The 20,225-nt window shown below is 43.3% G+C and overlaps 1 protein-coding gene across 4 annotated transcripts in view; it reads right to left on the bottom strand.

Annotated features, from left to right (window-relative positions):
- Window positions 1–433: 433 nt before the first annotated feature.
- capn15 (calpain 15) overlaps window positions 434–20,225 on the bottom strand; it is a 282,315-nt gene continuing 262,523 nt past the window's right edge. For all 4 annotated transcript variants that reach the window (XM_060840629.1, XM_060840630.1, XM_060840633.1 and 1 more), the window contains 5 exons: window positions 9,430–9,591; window positions 8,329–8,579; window positions 6,867–7,033; window positions 5,107–5,285; window positions 434–2,629 (listed from right to left, as the gene is read on the bottom strand). In XM_060840629.1, the coding sequence (XP_060696612.1) occupies window positions 2,452–2,629; window positions 5,107–5,285; window positions 6,867–7,033; window positions 8,329–8,579; window positions 9,430–9,591 (937 nt within the window). In that variant the 3' untranslated portion in view covers window positions 434–2,451. The remainder of the gene's footprint in view (window positions 2,630–5,106; window positions 5,286–6,866; window positions 7,034–8,328; window positions 8,580–9,429; window positions 9,592–20,225) is intronic.

Raw genomic sequence — 20,225 nt, 5'->3', positions numbered from 1 at the left:
GCTATGGATAAAGTCTCACGGACAAAACATGAACAGATTTGGCTCAATAATGTTTTTCAATGTGCTGCTGTGCTGCCATCCCAGTCAAATATTTTGCTTCCACTCATTGATTTTGGAAGGCATTTCAAGTGAGATATCAGGGATTGGGGATAATATAGCACAAGAAGATTCAGCAATCGCAGAGAATCGCTGAGTGGAAGTTTGGAGAAAAAAAAAGAGGGTGGTAGTTTTGAAGCGATTGTACACAGTCATAAACCTGTGTCATTCCTAACACTTCCAAGTGAGAGATAATATCCTTCTGGAATTCTAGGTTCCAAACTAACCTGGAATCCCATGCATTCCAGTTGTCCGTTGCTCTACACGGAACTTGTGTGCACACAAAACAAAATTCACCAGTCAGTTCATTAAAAAACAAAATTTATTTGGTCCATTGGAACCTGAGATTTTTCAAACTACATGATATATATATATTTTGATTTTTTATACTTTCTTTTTATATATATATATATATAGACTCTAAAATTAATAAAATTCTCCTTATGACACATTTTAGTATTCCAGTTTTAGGAAACAGAAATCACAGGCTCATGAGAGTTTACATGTGCCCCACAGCAGGAGTACAGCATCATGTGCTGGCTCAACTTCTCAATCACCTAACCCCACATGAGGGGTGAAGGGAGGGGTGGCTGAGAGAGACAGTGAGGGAATGATACAGAAAGGATGGACCAGGTTCTGCAAACTGGATGTTGGGGATACAGTGATGGCAGGCTTTTTTGGAAAGTCAGTGCTGGATGGATATTGAGGTGTTCCAGTGTTTTAGACAGACAGTCGGAAGAGAAAATGTTCACTGGGCCTTGGGTCTGCAAATAGTCCAGCACAGGAACCTGGTCATAATGCAAACTTTTATAAAAATGTTCTTTTACAAAAATAAATCAGTAGAAATGAACATCCCACTTTAAATGAATTACTAATAAAGAAATAAAAGAAGGTTTCCAGTGAGAATGAACAAGAGAACAGATCAATCTGCCTATTCTGAGAGATTCCAGAATTCTGATCAGTGTTTTTTGTTGGTGGGGGGGGGGTTCCCATTCCATAATTCACTTTATTTCCCATCAGGATCACTCTGGCACGGAACGCTACATTTATTTCACAGATCATGGCCATTACTAAGGATTTGGGAATCACATTCCATCATTCTGCCTGCCAGTTTTTGTCTTGGTTACAAGGAAACACAAACATACTCTTCCTTTGGAACCACAAAAACGGGAAAATTCATCTACCAGATAAAAGTTTCTTTAAGAATGTCACTCCATTTTTGCAAGAATTACATACACAGTAAAGACAGTTTAAGATTTACAAGGCTCACAATAAATATCCTTTCATACACAGGAATATTGTCATTGCCAACATCAAATTTAAATGCATTATTACATTACTGAAGTTAAATTTGATGTGGTGCCTTTAACCTGATTTTTCTCGTGTGCTTTGGCCCAGCCATTGCATGTGACATTATTCAGGATAACAGGTTCACAATAGCATCAAACCTTCATCAAACCACAAGGTGTGTCTTTAGATAACAAACAATGAATCAGAATCCGTTGAATCACCAGAGAACAGAGGTCACTGACATGTTCCTGACCTTGCTCATTAATTCCCTTCTCCAAACTAGGCTCAGTGACCACCCTGACCAGGCCTCAAAAATCCACCAACCCCAACCAACTCCTCAACACCAGGATAAATGCTTTGAAGTAAAGATAGAAAGTCATTTGGGTAGTGATTTAATAGATTTGTAACACTAGATTTGTATATAGCTGTGTTCGGAAACATGGCAGTGGTGAAACTATAGAAAAGCTGAATGTAGTCAATATTTGGACAGAATTATAAACAGAAAATGTTGGAAATAACTCAGCAGCATTTATGTATTATTTTCTGTGGAGATGTGGTCTGGTTGTAATAATTGAGCTGGCAGAGGGGTGGAGTGGTTGAGCTAGGTATTGGCTTACAGTCCAGCCATAGGACAAGTTGAGGTGTCCTGTTAATAATACTGGAGATGGGGGCTCCTGAGGACAGGGGCATTACTAAATCTGGTGAAAGGGAAATGGCCAGAGTGCGGGGAAGAAGCTGGGTCTCAGGTAGGTTGCATGGGCAGGAGACCATGATTTGTTTTAAACTATTGCAGCTTTTTGGGCTTGCTTCTGTGCATACACCCCTCCAGTCATCAATCCTGACCAGGCATTTTCTCTCCACTGGCTCCGACTCTGGAGCCTGAAACTATTCTTGTGTCACTCTGTTATTGGGGCTTTTCCTGATGATTGGTGCAGTAGCAGGAACAGTGCATCGACTCTTTATAAAAATGTAATATATAAGCGAGACTGGAACTGAATGGCTCTCATCATTCGACACATTTTCAACCATCGCAAGAGCAATGTTGTGCAGGAGCAGGTGAAACCATCATAGGGGCCGTGGATGATGCAAACCAGCAACATCAGGTGTGAGGGGTGGGCTGTGGATCCCTTTAGTGGAGGACCATTCGCCCAGTGAGGGCTGAGCGGCTTTGCGATGAGCCAGACGGTGAGTAATGGAGAAACCGGCATTTCCCTCCAGCTGTGATAACACCACCAGCACCTGCCTGTGAGGAAAGCACACAGAAAAGTCAGAGCAAGGTGCAAATCTCAGGTTACCCTCAACTCTCCCTCCCAATCTCCCACGTCTGTCTCTCTGGTTTACTGCTGCAGACTTGATGCAATTCCCAACTCCACCGATGCTTGTTCACCTGATCCACATACTCCACTCCTGCCATTTAGCCCAAGCTCCTCAGCTCAACTAAGGTGAATGCATTTGGCGAGGTTAACTAACTCAACACAGATCAAGCACTGAACCTGATCAGGACATGATGACAGGAACAAGAAAAGGACATTCAGCTGCTCAAGCCTGCTCTGCCATTCAACAAGATCATGGCTGATCTGTAGCCTGACTCCATATGACTGCCTTGGGCCCATATCCCTTGATACCCTTGCTGAATAAAAAATTGTCTCAGATTTAAATTTAATAATTTAATTTGCATCATTTGAAGAACAGATTCCCAAAACTCCACTACTCCCTGCTTGTAGGAGTGCTTGCTAACATCTCTCCAGAATGGTCTGGCCTGAATTCTTAGACCATGCCCCCCTAGTTCTAGAATCTCCAATGAGTAAAAATAGTTTATCTTTATCCACCCTGTCTTTCCCTGTTACTATCCTGAAGACCTTGATTAGATCACTAAACTGTAAAGAATAAAGGCATAATGCTTCTGATCTGTCCTCATAACTTAACCCCTGAATACAGGTATTATCCTGCATCAATCTCTCTCCAGGGCCACAACATCCTTCCTAAGGTGTAGTGCCCAGAATCGCTTACAGTACTCTAGGAGGGGCCTAACTAGAGTTTTGTATAACTGCAGCACAACATCTGCATCCCTATACTTTAGATTTGAAAGCCAGTATTCCATAACCTGCTTTATTACTTCCTGCACCTACTCATGGCATCTTAAAGAGTCATGCACCTTAACCCCAAATCTCATTGGATATCCACTGTACTTAATTTTGGATGTAGGAACATATGAAAGATTATGGTGAGGGCATCAGCAATGTATTCTCTGAACTCCTTTCACATTGTGGATGGAAACCATCAGGTCCTCAGATTTGACGCTCTTCAGTTTCATTAATTTCCCCATTATTGGTGATTTAGTCACAATCATAGAGTCATAGAGATGTACAGCACGGAAACCCTTCAGTCCAACTCGTCCATGCCGACCAGATATCCCAACCTAATCTAGTCCCACCTGCCAGCACCTGGCCCATATCCCTCCAAACCCTTCCTATTCATATACCCATCCAAATGCCACTTAAATGTTGCAATTGTACCAGCCTCCACCATTTCCTCTGGCAGCTCATTCTATATACGTACCACCCTCAGTAAAAAAGTTGCCCCTTAGGTCTCTTTTATATCTTTCCCCTCTCACCCTAAACCTATGCCCTCTAGTTGTGGACTCCCCCACCCCAGGGAAAAGACTTTGTCTATTTCTCCTATCCGTGCCCCTCATGATTTTATAAATCTCTATAAGGTCACCCCTCAGCTTCCAATGCTCCAGGGAAAACAGCCCCAGTCTATTCAACCTCTCCCTATAGCTCAAATCCTCCAACCCTGGCAATATCCTTGTAAAGTTAATTTTACATAGACTCTGTCCTTGATTCTCTGTTAATGTCTTTGGGACTTCTGCAAGCTAGCTTCCTTTTCTGCTATGAATACTGAAGGAAAATGATCATTCAGCAAGTCTGCCATATCCCTGTGGTCATTGACAATCTTAGCACTTTCAGCCTTCAGTGCATCAAGAGTGCTCTTAACCAGTTCTTTCTCTTAATACAACTCTAAATTCTCTTCTTATTGTCCTGAATGTTCCTTGCAGGTTTCCTTTCATAATCCTTTTTAACCACACTTATAAACCGATTTCTGGCTCTGTCAGTCTTTGCATTAGCCCCACACTGTGGGATCTGTACTGTTCTTTGCATTCTTATAACTCCTTTCTTTTAATTTTATGCTGTCCTTACCTCCTTCGATGTCCATGGCTTTTCCTTCTCATGGGAACAACCCCCTTCTGAATAGCATTAATTGTTTATTTGAACATCGTCCACTGTTCCTCAATTGTTCTACCTTTAGCAGAGCCCCCCAGGTTACTTTGGGCAGTCTTTGCCTCATCACATTTAAAGTCCACCTTACTTAAATCCAAAGTTCTAGTATCTGATCTTTGCTTATCTCTTAAAAAATGCGATATGAAACTTGATAATGTTATGATACCAAACCACATGCAGCATCAACATAATGAGCTCCCAAATAACACTGAAGAACAGAAGTCCTGTCTATAATGGGTGAAACAGGTTTGGTTTCAGGAGCTAATTCGGTAAATCTTGAGAAACTTGACTGGTTGAACTCTGGCTCCAGTAGCTCAACAAAAAAATAATTGGCAGTCAGCACAAGGGCAGCCTGACGGGGGAAGCAGTCAGGGGGCCAACAACAGGAGCTCACTTAATGCATACCCCATAAACTCTAACTAACCTTCGGCCTCCATACCTGTGCAATGGTGGCACGCTGTCAGTCGTTTTCAAGCTACTGCGAGTCGAAACTACATTGAAACTGTCGGAGCAGTCACATGACACGTGCAGGTAATATCTGTCGTGACGATTCTCCACCACCACAATCAGTCCAGCCCAGCCGTGGGTTAAGTAATAACAGGTCATCCCCTCACGACCCTGTTCAAAGGCAAGGAGTCAGAGATCAGATTAATCTTCCAGTAAATTTCCAACATTACAGCCTCGGTTGTGGAAGGCTTCTGTCTGAAGAATAAGTGAAAGCTTAAACTGTACAGCACGGATAATAAAATGCAATGGCTCATATTTCCATTTTCCTGCTTCTTTCAGCATATCCAGATGCACATTCTGATGAAATGCTTTTGAAATTCAAGTTGTAATGTTGGTCAGAGATACTGCCTGGGTCTCTCCTGACCTGTGTGGTTCAGAGACAGTGATCTGACAGGTTCACAGAGATTGGTGAAAACAATGACTGCAGATACTGGAAACCAGATTTTGGATTAGTTGTGTTGGAAGAGCATAGCAGTTCAGGCAACATCCAAGGAGCAGCAAAATCGACGTTTTGGGCAAAAGCCCTTCATCAGGAATAAAGGCAGAGAGCCTGAAGCATGGAGAGATAAGCTAGGGGAGGGTGGGGGTGGGGAGAAAATAGCATAGAGTACAATGGGTGAGTGGGGGAGGGGATGAAGGTGATAGGTCAGGGAGAAGGGTGGAGTGGATAGGTGGAAAAGGAGATAGGCAGGTAGGACAAGTCATGGGGACAGTGCTGAGCTGGAAGTTTGGAACTAGGGTGAGGTGGGGGGAAGGGGAAATGAGGAAACTGTTGAAGTCCACATTGATGCCCTGGGGTTCCCCCGAGGCAGAAGATGAGGCGTTCTTCCTCTTGGCGTCTGGTAGTGAGGGAGCGGCGGTGAAGGAGGCCCAGGACCTCCATGTCCTCGGCAGAGTGGGAGGGGGAGTTGAAATGTTGGGCCACAGGGCGGTGTGGTTGATTGGTGCGGGTGTCCCGGAGATGTTCCCTAAAGCGCTCTGCTAGGAGGCGCCCAGTCTCCCCAATGTAGAGGAGACCGCATCGGGAGCAACGGATGCAATAAATGATATTAGTGGACGTGCAGGTAAAACTTTGATGGATGTGGGAGGCTCCTTTAGGGCCTTGGATAGAGGTGAGGGAGGAGGTGTGGACACAGGTTTTGCAGTTCCTGCGGTGGCAGGGGAAGGTGCCAGGATGGGAGGGTGGGTTGTAGGGGGCGTGGACCTGACAAGGTAGTCACGGAGGGAACGGTCTTTGCAGAAGGTGGAAAGGGGTGGAGAGGGAAATATATCTCTGGTGGTGGAGTCTGTTTGGAGGTGGCGGATACTTTGGTTTATGCGAAGGTTGGTAGAGTGGAAGGTGAGCACCACCTTGTTACAGTTGGAGGGGTGGGGTCTGAGGGTGAAGGTGCGGGATGTGGATGAGATGCGTTGGAAGGCATCTTTAACCACATGAGAAGGGAAATTGCGGTCTCTAAAGAATGAGGCCATCTGGTGTGTTCTGTGGTGGAACTGGTCCTTCTGGGAGCAGATACGGCGGAGGCGGAGGAATTGGAATACGGGATGGCATTTTTGCAGAAGGTAGGGTGGGAAGAGGTGTAATCCAGGTAGCTGTGGGAGTCGGTGGGTTTGTGAAAAATGTCAGTGTCAAGTCGGTCGTCATTAATGGAGATGGAGAGGTCCAGGAAGGGGAGTTACCATGCACTGTCCTACCTCATGCCTCTCTCCTTTGTGCTCAGTCAACAGGATGACTGCATCGGCCAGTGTTGTTGGCTGAGTGTTGATCTGTTCTACCATGACAGGTTTGCAGCTGTACACAGCCAATATATATCCAGGGAACTCTGCAGTACATTGGCCACTGCTGGTAGGACTTGAAACACCTAGGAACAGGTAAGAAGGCTGTATGAGTGAAGCCAACTGTGCATCATTGATGGAGATCAATGAGGTGCTGCTACAACCATTACATGAACAACAGCAAAGACACATATAAAGAAACCTTCACTGATGAGAGATGTTGGTTAAGGAATAAATATTGGCTTGGGTACAAGGGATAACTTCCCTGCAAGTGACATGGCATTTTTTTCCATGGACCTGAACAAGCAACCAAGACCACATTTTAATATCTCATCTAAAATAGAGTGCAGCACTCTCTCTGTACTGACACTGGAGTGTCAGCCTAGATTATGTGTTCAAATAGAGTCATCGAGATGTACAGCACAGAAAGAGACCCTTCAGTCCAACTTGTCCATGCCGGCAAGATATCTGCGGTGGCAGTGAAATCCATGAGCTTTCGTCTCAGAGAGAGTTCCCAATGAGCCACAGCTCGTTAGCACAGGGCACGGGAGATTCGGGAAAGGCTGTGATGAATCCTTGTCTTGGAGACATTCCAATAACAGAGACAAAAACACAGAGCTTGAAATATACTGGGCCCCACAGGTGAGGAAGCAATTGACAACACTGTTTCTCAACTCGGACTGTTCAGGCACTTTGTATGTTAAATCCCAGAGATTAGTCCAACTAGTACCAAAAATGTGTTTTGTTTACAAACTACATCAATGAAAAGTCAAGATAATTACATAGGTGCAGTCAGTGTTACTATATCAGTAGACATGTTACATATTATGGGGTGGGGGATAGTCCTGTGAAGCAAACAGTGAGGGTGGCTGGCATTGGGGCTATTATATTCAGAGAAAAGACTGACATTGGTACCACCAGGGATAGTGATGATACTAAATCCAAGCTGACCCCACCCTGAATGCATGTTTGGATCATGCTCTTCTTTTGGTACAACTGAAATTAGAAACACATAGGATGCAGAATCCTGCGTGTCGACTATAAAATATGCAAAAAAATTTAAACTTTTTCAGTCTCAGATTTAATCTTTCTCCTGTTGCTTAAGCATTTATTTGGTTGGACACTACAGTTGCTTACCCTGTTAGAAGGGATATCTGTGCTGTGGGCAGGAGGCATTTGGATGGTTGCTGATCCTGATCTGACCTCCAGCTTCATCTTTTCGCTAGTCACTCATCAGCTCTAGACCAATGTTCCTGCCATGGGACTTGCCTAAGGATGTATCGAATACTCTGCTGTTACAGCAATCAGACCAGTAACTCCACAATGCTCTGGCTTTGGCCAGTGCGGAGTGCTATCCAGTTTCTGGTTTTCTAATCCTTACCTGTTGCTGGTGATAGTGACAGTGATGGTGACGGTAGACCGGACATTGACATTTGCCAGTGGTTAAATGCGCAGCACACAACTGCATACTCTCCCGGCTCCAGTATCACATCGCACCCAACAAATTTCTTCACTGCTCGTTTGCTGTGTGCCATCAGTCGGCCCAAGGTCAGCTTGTTACCACTGGAGAATGAGGCTCGAAACACCATGATACACAGATCCAGCAAATGGCTATCCGATGTGTCGGATCGTCTATGATACAAGTGGCAAGAGTCAGAGGGCAAGTAGCCACCAAATGCTTCACTGAAGATGGTATTAGGCTCAAAGGCATAAAGAGCTTGCTCAGGATAGAGAACGAGCAAAGTAAATGCTTTTATTTATAGAAAAACATTGGAAGGCTCCCCTAATTTTTTCTCTGTAACAACATTTCTTGGAACCAGGTGTTCACTAAATTTGTAACCATGGATACACCGGTTCTTTCACAGACTGCAGTGTCTATGCACACTTTAACCTTGCATGCAGTCTTGCACAAAGGAAAAGGTCACTATCTCCCAAACATTTAATTCAGACCAGATTTAGATGAACAATGAAACAGGCTCAAAGGGTTGAATGGCCTCCTCTTCTTTCTGTGAATCCCGGTGAGTAGTGGATTTATACTTGTGCCAGTAATGCAATACCAGGTATTCCTACTAACCAACCTATCAATACTAAGGATGGTATCACAGCTAGATTCAGTTTATACAGTAAGCTGTCATATAAACAGTCACACTGGAATTGAAAACTCTGTCCATTAGATTCCTCTATGGTGCTGGGAAATTTCTGATGTGAAGTGTCTTTTCCAACTTGGTTGCCTTGTATAAGAAAAACACTTTGCTTTCACCTTAGCAATGCTACATAACTTTTCAGGTGACCTCTCTGGATGATCCATTTCAATAAGCAAAACTTCTATTTTCTAAATTGGTTCAACGAGATAGGGAATAATCAATTGATCATGTTTGCAATATCTATGACAGGGATGTACAAGAGTGTGTAAAAAGACCACAACAAAAAGAGAATGCAGGGTGAGAAATTGGTCAAATGGTTAATAGAAATATTTTCCTACCTGCTGCCTTTTTGAAACAGTTGGAACTCCAGCTCAGTGAGATCAAGCACAGTCAGTGCAGTTACAGTTATTGGCCCATTGGTCCGATTTGGAAATGTTCCCATAAGTCGGACTTCATGCCAATCAGAGTTAATTTTACAAATATCAACAGAATCAAAATACCTGAAAAATAAAATTATTGAGAAGAGGGTGAAACCTGTTCTACCATTGTCTTTCCCTTCCATATTAGGAGATGCTGAATCATTGCTGAGGGACAATATCATATGTGTCTCAACCAATAATAAAAAGTGCTTCACCTGTGGCCAGTATACAGAGCTAGAGTCTTGGCTGGTGTCTTTCATTATTGTGATGGGGAGAAAGGGTTAACACATCATACCAAGTCTGATCTTGTCTCCAGCTCCAATTACTTCCATCAGCTGTCACTACATACCTAGGAATGATCTGAAGTCCAGGAATTAAATCTTGGACATGTTCTGGACTTAGTGGGTCTTCTACTTAGTGAATAAATATGCTGATTCATCAATGTGTCCTAGGAATTCATAGTAGGGACTAAAGATGATGGCATTCCTCATTGCAGACTTCAACTGTAGGAGGTCAGGCTCATTCAAGACTGAATGTTAGACAAAAAAATGACAAAACAGTGGCGGTAGAAGGCTGGACAGATGGTGAGAGTTAAAAATTGACAAGAGCAGCATATAGGTGAAAGCAGATCTTGACTTTGAATTAATGAGGTCACACAATGACAGCACAAGTTTTTTCAAATTGCAACAGCCAACCTTTCTCCCCTAACCAGTACTGCCAATAGGATGCAAAATGTGACTATTCATTCATCTGCTGTTTATGGAGCCTGGCTGTAAAACTTGCAATCTCCATTTCCATTTCCTTCTTTAAACAACTGGGTGTGAGAAAAACACAAGAATAAAACATATTTAATCAATGTAACAATTATTTGTTAATAGTTTATCACACTGCTTAACAGAAAGGATGAAAGGGGTGTTATTGAATGTACAAACATACTGAGGTTAACAAAGCTGATAATGCAGGACTGACTTTGGTTACTTTCTAAAAGCTTTGACAAACAGAACACACTGGATTTCACATTTATTTACTTTAACTTTATTGATGCCAGATCAAAATACTGACTTAAAATATCTCTCCTTGCAGTCTTTTTGCGCACATGCCTGAATCAGCAGCTATGGAGTAAAATTTGACAAAATATTTTACAACATTGGTGCAGAAGGGGGAGGAGAGGGAGATTTGGGAATAGATTGGAGATGGCCACTTATAAATTACACATTTTAGGTGTCTGACGAGGTCGTATAAGCTCCCGGCTGAAATTCTGAATCTTTTTGCTCTCAGTCAAATCCTTTCACTGACATGTGCTCTGGTCAACTTGCCCTCACTGAAATTCTTTCCCCATTGACTGAAACCAACGTGTAGCGGTGCTCAATCAATCACCATTCCCTATTCCATGCCCATACTTGGAGGTAATTACATTCTTTTCCTCCTCCTAATACTGCTTAACCTAAAAACAGCACCAATCCCAATTCCTAGTGTGCATGACAGCAGATCAAATTATTGATATTGGCCCTGAAAAGGGTGAAACTGTGTTACAGTCCCAGCTGATATTACTCCTGGACATATCCCCAAATCAAAGTGTCTCTTTATGGATCATACATAGTTTTTATTTCACTAGGTGGTCCTTCACTGAAACACAGGGACACAAGTTTGTATTAAAAATAAAACAGAATTTTATTACACAGAACAAAACTAAACAAATTTAGCTTTGAGTAATGAGTACCATTTTAAAGATTTAAAACACAGAGAAAAGCAAAATCTCGTCTGTTACCCAACACTTCACAGTGATTCAAATATAGAAAAGTTACACTTCCATACCAAATCTTTGGGTGTGACCTAACTGATTCTCCCCAGTTTTGTGGATTGTAAAATCTTCAGACATGGATACTCTCAATACTCTAAGTCTTTTAATAATCTTCAGAGTTCTAACCAATTACTCCTCGTCTGAAAGTTTTACAAGATAAACCTTTACATCCAGGCAACTGAACTTTCTCTCTCAACTTGTTGGAAAATGCACTCCAGCTTTGCAAACAACTTAAGTTTTAATTTAGTTTGTAATTGGCAATAAATTGAAATCTACAACTTAAATTCTGTGGTTGCCTGCTTTAAGACAGGCTTCAAGAAAAAGAACAGCTTTATTAAGAACCAGCTGAGGAGATCCAGGTAGGTCTGCCCTGCTGAGCTCTGCACCATAACCCAGGCAAGGTGGTGCATTTACCCTTCCCTTAGTTAGCTATTGTGGCAGTGTTAGATCCCCAGAATTGTTGTGTATTAGTTTTGTTGATTCGGGAAGATGAAGGAAAAAGGGTCATGTGGATCGCAAGAAGCAAGGCATTCCCCTGCAACAATGGACATGCCCATGGCTGCATCGTTGGCCTCCGCGAACGTTCCTGTGGACTTACCTGCGCAGCAGAGCCTGCTTTCGGAGTTTGTGAAACTCAGAGAAGATTGAATCAGCGATGGAGGAGACTTGGACCAGGCTGGAACTGATCTCGGCCATGCTGCAGAAGCATCAGCAGGAGATCTAGTGTCTCGGCCACTGCGTGGAGCAGATGGAACAACGGACCGTGGCAGAATCCTTGGCAGGTCAGGTTCAGGCCCTGGAGAGGCAGGTACAGGCCTTAGCGGAGCAGATAGACAACCTTGAAAGTTATGGCTGTCGGAAGAACATCCATCTGATTGGGCTGCCGGTACGGGAGGAAGGAGGCCAGCTAGTCAGCTTTGTGGAGCAATAGCTCCCACAGTTCTTAGGGCTGGAGGTTAAGTCGGGCCGGGTCTGAGTCGAGTGGCCCACCGGGTCACAGTGCGCAGGCCGGAATCAGACCAGCAGCTCTGCCCAATCCTAGTGCAACTTTAGCATTACAGACATAAACAAATGATGCTGGCAATCTGTAGAGCACTGGGGAAGGATCCACAGGTCCTGATATACAAGGGATCAAAAATTATGTTTTTCCAGGACTTTTCTGTGGCTGTGATCTGCAAGAGGAAGGCCTTTGATGAGGTAAAGAAGAGGCTGAGAGACTTGAATATTCAGTACTCTGTAAGATATCCAGCAGTGTTACGTTTCAGCCCACGGGGAGTCCGTGTATAATTTTGATTCATCAGGAAAGGCAAAGGACCCCCTGGACACTCTAAAATAGACTGGCTAGTTCAAGTAATATGGACAATAGTGTTTTCTTTGTTTTCTCTGTGGTTTACCTCGTTTTTCTCTTTTAATATGTAGGTCCTTTTTTTCCTCTTCTTTGTCACCTCCCATTGTCTTTTTTTCTATTATTCCCTTTTTGTTTCTTCTCTCTCTCTCTTGATCTGGGATGGAGGGGGCAGGATTTGGGTGTATTAAAAAATCAACAGTGACTGGGGTCAAAGTATGGGTGGGATGGGTTGAATGCGCACTTAAAGTTTTTCTGTTATAAGATACATTTTTTTTTCTTTGTTTTGCCTGGGTTTGAGGTGCAGCTTCTGCTGGGAGGAGGCATGGAGGGGTTAGTGGGTACTGTAAGTGCCCCCTGTGGGCTGGGGGGGGGGGGGGGGGGAAAGGAAGTCTCCTCTTATTTGTTTTATGTGTTGCTACATTGTAGAAGTAGTTTTTCAAAGTTTTGCTTCGGTAGTTTTTGTAGTTGTATTTTATAGTTTATAGAAATCTTTTACCATTTTCACTTGAGTGTTATGAGTGGGGACTTGGACCAGGCTGGAACTGATCTCAGCCATGCTGCAGAAGCATCACAGGAGATCTAGTGTCTTGGCCACTGCGTGGAGTTGCGGGCTGTCTCAGAAGGGTATGGCTAATGGTGCACCTGGAATAAGGACAGTTATTCAGCGATTTAGAGAAAGATTTTCAAGCCTTAGAAAAAAAAGGGTTGATGTAGCCCTGCAGCAAGAAACACATTTAAGTAAAAGGAGCATTGAAAGCTACAGCAGGGAGGGTTTGGCCAGGTGTTTTTTCTCAGAGGAGTAACTATACTCATCCAGAAGAATTTCCAATTTCAGCTGTTAGACCAAATTAAGGATGAATATGAGCAGTTTGTGATCCTCAAAGCTTTAATACATGGAGAGGAGTACGCCATTTTGAATGTTCATTGCCCCCAGGCACACCCCCTCAAATTTTTAATGGATGCACTTTCCAGGTTGATGGCCCTTGGAGTGTGCCATATGATTATAGGGGGAGACTTTAATCATCTTATGGACCCCAAGATAGACAGGATGCCCAGGGGTTTCACGGGCATATGCCCGCAATCCAGACAACTGGTGGACCTGAACAGGGAGCTGGGGCTGGTGGACATGTGGAGATGTCTTCACCCGGAGGGTAGGGACGTCACCTTCTTCTCGAACCCACACAAGTGCCACACTAGGATTGACATGTTTTTTGCTCCACCGGCCTTTTTGGATTCAGTGCTGTCCTGTAGAATTGGGAACATAGCCATTTCTGAACATGCGACAATGTAAATGGAGGTTAATGCCAGAGGCCATGGGACGGGCTTGCGGCATTGGTGCATGGATCCTTTCCTCCTGAAGGACAGTAAATTTACGGAGTCTTTTTCACAGTAATTAAAATTTTTGGGGATATTAATTCGGGTACGACCAGTAACCCATTGGTGCTCTGGGAGACTGCCAAGGCCTATGCAAGGGGTTTGATTATTTCTTACTCAGCGACCCAGAAGCAGCAGAGGGGAGTGCAGCAGCATATGCTTGCTGCCCGGTTGAAGGCAGCCGAGACGGCATACGTTGACAGGCCTGTGACCAAATTGCAGCGGATTATAGCCCTCAGGGCTGCTCTGCACTCTGCACTCACCCAAACAGCAATGATGTTGCGAAACAAGTTATTCAAGTGTGGTGATAAGCCGGGTAGCTGCCTGGCATATCTGGCCAGGAAGAGGAGTGCCACCCAACTTATCACATCCATCAGAGAGGGTGCTGGTACTCTCACTCGTGATTCCAAAAAGATTATTGCAGCATTTAGAAAATTCTATTCTGAGTTGTACCGGTTGGAGGGCTGTGAGGACAGGTTGTGAAGATGGAGTCCTTTTTAAAGACCTTGAACCTCCTAGTGTAACTTCGGAGCAGGCGTCTCTTTTGAATGCCCCTCTGACAATTCCAGAGATACAGGAGGGGGTGAGGCAGCTCCAGAACGGTAATGCGCCCAGCCCAGATGGATTTCAGAGCGAGTTTTATAAGGAGTTCCTAAACATGTTGGCCGGCCAATGTTAGACATATACAATGATTTGTACAGTCAGGACTGCCTCCCATCCTCTCAGAGAAGCTAATATCTCCCTTGTTCTCAAGAGAGGGAAAGCTCCAGAGGATTGTGCTTTGTACAGGCCTATGTTGCTATTAAATTTGGATTTCAAAATTTTATCGAAAATTCTGGGTTTGAGGTTGGAGAAGGTGTTGCCCTCCATTGTAAAGGAGGGCCAGGCAGGTTTGAGTAAGGTTCTGGTCCTCTAACTAACATTAGAAGAGTACTGAATATGGTCTAGGTGTGCCAGCAAGGTTCAATTCCAGACGCGGTAGTCTCCCTGGAAGCAGAGAAAGCGTTTGATCGGTTGGAGTGGCCATGTCTCTTTTATGTCCTGGAAAGGTTCGGTCTTGGGGGATTCTTCACCAGATGGGTGGCAGTCTTATATAGTGACCCTAATGCAGTGGTACGCACTAGTGGCATGAGTTCTGACAATTTTAGGATTAGTAGAGGCAGCCGACAAGGATGCCTCCTTTCACTGCTGCTATTTACATTAGTGATTGAGCCGTTGGCAGAGGCTACCTGGAGGGACCCCAATATAGTTGCTCTGGAGGTGGGATCGGGGGGTATAAAATCACCCTTTATGCAGATTACGTTCTTCTTTATCTAACTAATCCAACAATATTTGTGCCCCGTTTAATACCCCATAATTAATTTATTTGGTTCTTCCTCGGACTATAAAATCAATTTTATGAAGTCGAGGCCGTGCCTGTGGGGGGTCTTGTGGGATTACCCATTCTCGGGAATGGAATCTGACTCTCTTTCAGGTGGTCACAGGGAGGTTTCCTATATTTTACTGCTCCGGCCTTTGATCAATTTTACAAAGGTAATTTTGTGCAGTTGCTCGAGAAGATAAGACAGAACCTTAAACACTGAGAGGCTCTTCCGATATCTTGGTTGGGTAGAATAGCTCTGGTTAAAACGAATGCTCTTCCTTGTTTATTATATCCCATGCGAATGCTCCCTTTGATGCTACCTAGGCAAGCACTACAGGGGCTTAACAGTTGGCTTGGTTCTTTCATCTGACATCACAGGTGACCTCTTATTAAGCTTGCTAAGTTGCAGTTTCCACAGGCGATGGGTGGGGGAGAGCAAGGGTGGACTTACCAGATTTTAAGTTCCCTACTATCCTATGTGGCTGAGTGGGCCTGTCAGGGCCCATGGTCAATTTAAAAAATGAGGTCTGCAGATGTTGGAGATCACAGCTGCAAATGTGTTGCTGGTCAAAGCACAGCAGGCCAGGCAGCATCTCAGGAACAGAGAATTCGACGTTTCGAGCATAAGCCATTCCTGATGAAGGGCTTATGCTCGAAACGTCGAATTCTCTATTCCTGAGATGCTGCCTAGCCTGCTGTGCTTTGACCAGCAACACATTTGCAGCCATGGTCAATTTACCTGGACATTGAGGCCTACTAGGCGAAATGCCCCCTCATTAATTTGTTGTTTATGGACAAGATTGCAAAAATCTGATTGTCCTTTACACAGTTAAAGTATGGAGAATGATGTGACAAAGCGAGGGCAATTTATATAAAACTTCCCTTTACACAGTAGGAATGCCAGGATTTTGGCAGGATTGATGGATTCTGGCTTTAGGCTCTGGGAACACAAAGGAGTTTCCTGTTTGGGAGACTTATTTGAGGGAGAGGTCGTGATGTGTTTCGATCAGCTGAGCCAGAAATATGAACTGTCTCGCAGGGACCTCTTTCGTTATTTTCAGATTAGGAACTTTATACAGAAAAAAGACTACATCATTGGTTAATCCCTATAAGTTCCGATGTGGACAGGAGAGTACTTCAGTCCACAGGTACTCTCTCGATCGGTACCCTCTTCCATTTTTTAGGAGGTAGTGTCTCGAAGGACATTGAGAGCTGTGCGGGATCTGGACTCAGGAACTGGGGATGGAGATCTCATCAGAGGCATGGGAGGATATTTGGGAGAACATGAGGAAGATTTCAATTTGTAATAGGATGCAGGCTATGCAACTGAATGTTCTCCACAGGGCTTATTTGGCACTGGAGCAGCTTGCGAAATTTAAGAAGTGTCTCCAATGTGTCCCGAATGTAAAACAGATATTGGTACTCTTACTTAGGCCACAAGCTTGGTAGGTATTGGGACGCTACAGCGAGTGTTTTGGATGGGATCTTGAGGTCAAGGTAGATCCGGTGTCCCTCCTCTTGGGTCTGCTGAACTTGCCCTCTTTAGATGCGCATGAGAAGAAAAGGTTTAATATTCTCTCATATTGTGCAAAGAGGAGCATTTTGATGAGCTGGATATTGGAAAATCCCCCAGAACTTTTGGGTTGGCGTAGGTAGGTTATGGAGTATATCCCCCTAGACATCCTTAAAAGTATGGTGCACTGGAAAACAGAACTTTTTTATAGGACATGGCATCCCTTTTTGACTATATTTACGCAAACTTGTCAACTATATTGATTAAGGCCTTTGTGTAGCTATGAGGGCTGTGTCTGGTGAGCCGGGGGCCCCTGAGAGGAAGAATCCTGAATAAATACAAGTATGCCAACCGATGATCCCTGTGATGGGGAGCTTTGGTGGGGTTGTGCTGTGTGTTGTTATTTAGTTTAAGTTAATTTACCTTGGTTCAATCCAATTTAATTTAGTTTATTATGTTTAATTATTTATTGAATTGTAATATGGGTAGAGTAGTAGTTTGTTTATTGTTATTGGTTGTTAAAAAAAATTAAGAACTAGCTGAAGCTGGATATTCCTGAAAGTAAATCAGTTATGCCTTAGCATATTTATGGTTATCTTTTACGACACGGCAGTGAACCCCTCTGTTAATTAAACTAAACACCCAGGAAAGCTCACCTCGTCTTGTAATCTGTTAAAATACGAGTGACAGAGAACTCCTAAATTCCACTATTTAAAAAAAAATTATTTTTTAACTCTAAAAGTGAACATTAAACAATTATTCACAATTCTAACCCCCCTTTCTCTTAACTGCTTATTATCTGCCTCCAACTCTATGACAATACGCTGTTCCAATAAAACACTAATTAAAATTACATCAACTTAATTTCTAAACCATACAGCTGCTGTCGTCTTCTGTGTCGTTCGTCTTCCGGTTGAAGATCTCCCTGGGTCGGCTTCTTTCTTTTTACTGTGAGTATGTTTCACATGAAAAGATACCTTTGATACAGAGTGTTTCCTAATTTCTTGGAGAGCAAGATGTTAGCTCCCCATGCATTTCTGTTGCGATGATAGTTACTTTCTCTCTAATTTTCAAAAGGATTGCATTTTTATACTCCCAACATCCAATCGTCTCATTGGTTCGACGTTAGCAAAACAGTAACTTCAAACTCGATTGGGGCACAATTTGAATTGATTGGTTAACTTCAAATTGTTGTCAAAACAGCAACCAAAGTTCAGGTATCCATTTCACAGCCAAATGTTAGATATTTTCAATTTTTTAGTACACTCTGGGACTGCCATCTATTAATACACAAGAGTACTTGTAATTTCTCAGTTGAGAACAGCATTCCCTCTTTCTTAAAAGTTAAAGTACATGCCTTCAATTTCATTACATTAAAACGGAGTGCCAGACAATTGGGGCTTTTGTGGTGCAATGATAGTGTCCCTTCCTCTGAGCCAGAAAGCACAAGTTCAGGTCCCACCTGCTCCAGAGGTATGTCAGAATAGGTTGACTAAAAAATATGTAGAATTCCAGAGTTAAGTGATTCTGTTTACAGTTAAGGCCAAGAAGGTAAAAATGTGTTATTTTGCTTGTCCTAAACATTTCAGCTTCAGGAATATGTTTTCCTCTGCTGCAGGACAAGCAGCTTTCAGTGATTGTCTGGTAAATGACTAAGTGCAACTCAAGAGCAGTAGTAAAGTTAATAGAATGTATAAAATCGTAACTAAACAAAATTGAATAAAATAATTAAGTAGCTTCTTAGAACAGATTAAAGATGACAGGACAGGTGAAGTGTTACAGTTGCAGTGTGGGAGTTCCTGGATGGCAGTTTGGTGCAGAAAAAAAACTTATCTGCATTATCTACTTAAAGTTAAAAGCAGCATCAGCTCTGAGGTTATGAGCAGAACGATGAACTACAGACACTATGGTGCATGGAGAAAGTTGTAATGTTATCTAAATTCTTTACAATCAAATCTCCTAGGATTGGGTCTCTAGATTTGGTCATTGTTCAGGGAGATAATGAGACCCATAGGATCGAAGCCTTAGGCTTTGCAACTGTCCAACAGTGTCAGGTTCCTTCCACTTGTCTGGATGATAATGCACACGACAGGGTGGATCAGCCTGCTGACCATGGTACAGGAAGCCATTCAAGAAGGGATGTAAGGAGGAATGTAGTGGTAATAGGGAATAATACAGTGAGGGGGAATTGACACTGTTCTCTGTGGCAAAGAGTGCAAGTCCAGAAGGCTCTGCTGCTTGTCTGGTGTCCGAGTTCAGGACTTTGCTTAGGGATAGAGAGTAACTGGTACCGTTAGGAGGAGGATTCAGTCTTAAAACACAGGCAGGACAAAGGAGGAAATTCTGCTTAGTCAGTATGAGCAGCTAGATTAGATTAGATTAGATTAGATTAGATTACTTACAGTGTGGAAACAGGCCCTTCGGCCCAACAAGTCCACTCCGACCCGCCGAAGCGCAACCCACTCATACCCCTACATTTACCCCTTACCTAACACTACGGGCAATTTAGCATGGCCAATTCACCTGACCCGCACATCTTTTGGACTGTGGGAGGAAACCGGAGCACCCGGAGGAAACCCACGCAGACACGGGGAGAACGTGCAAACTCCACACAGTCAGTCGCCTGAGTCGGGAATTGAACCCGGGTCTCAGGCGCTGTGAGGTAGCAGTGCTAACCACTGTGCCACCGTGCCGCCCACAAATTAAGATTTGTGGTTCCAAATTAAGATTTAAAAGCCATAATCTCTTAATTTGCATCTCAGTCACGTGCAAACTGGCATGGGGCAAATCAGATTAGAGAGATGCAAGTACAGTTCAAAGACTGATCTGGAAGACGCAGGTTCCAGTTCGTGGGGGTATTGGCATCAATCCTGAGCAAAGAGGGATCTGAATCACTACCTGAACCATGTAGGGACCAGGGCTCTTGACAACTGCGTAACTAGAGAATAGAGAGGATTTACATTAAGTTGTTGAGAAATGGATCAAATTTGGGAAGATGTGGTAAATCAAAGAGTACTCGTAACCAAAGGGAAAGGTATTAATATAGGAAAGGCTAGAGAGTACAAATCTAGGAGTCAAGATAAAACTAGAATTTATAAAGCCAGGAAAATGATAAAGTTAAATACACTGTATCTGAATGCACATTGCCATCAAAACAAGACAGCAGCGGAGAGAAGACAAACAGAATTGAGTAACTGCGATCCAGTAGCTATTACAAAGATATGGCCTCAGGATCTTATGGATTGGGACCTAAATCATGAAGAGTCCAGGATATTTAGGAATCTCAAAAGTAGAAAATTATGGAGGAGAGGTTTTG

This window comes from Hemiscyllium ocellatum, chromosome 20, assembly GCF_020745735.1.
Source record: "Hemiscyllium ocellatum isolate sHemOce1 chromosome 20, sHemOce1.pat.X.cur, whole genome shotgun sequence".
Lineage (NCBI taxonomy): Eukaryota > Metazoa > Chordata > Chondrichthyes > Orectolobiformes > Hemiscylliidae > Hemiscyllium > Hemiscyllium ocellatum.
The sequence above is the reverse complement of the archived record's forward strand: the minus strand, read 5'-3'. Positions and strand labels throughout refer to the sequence as shown.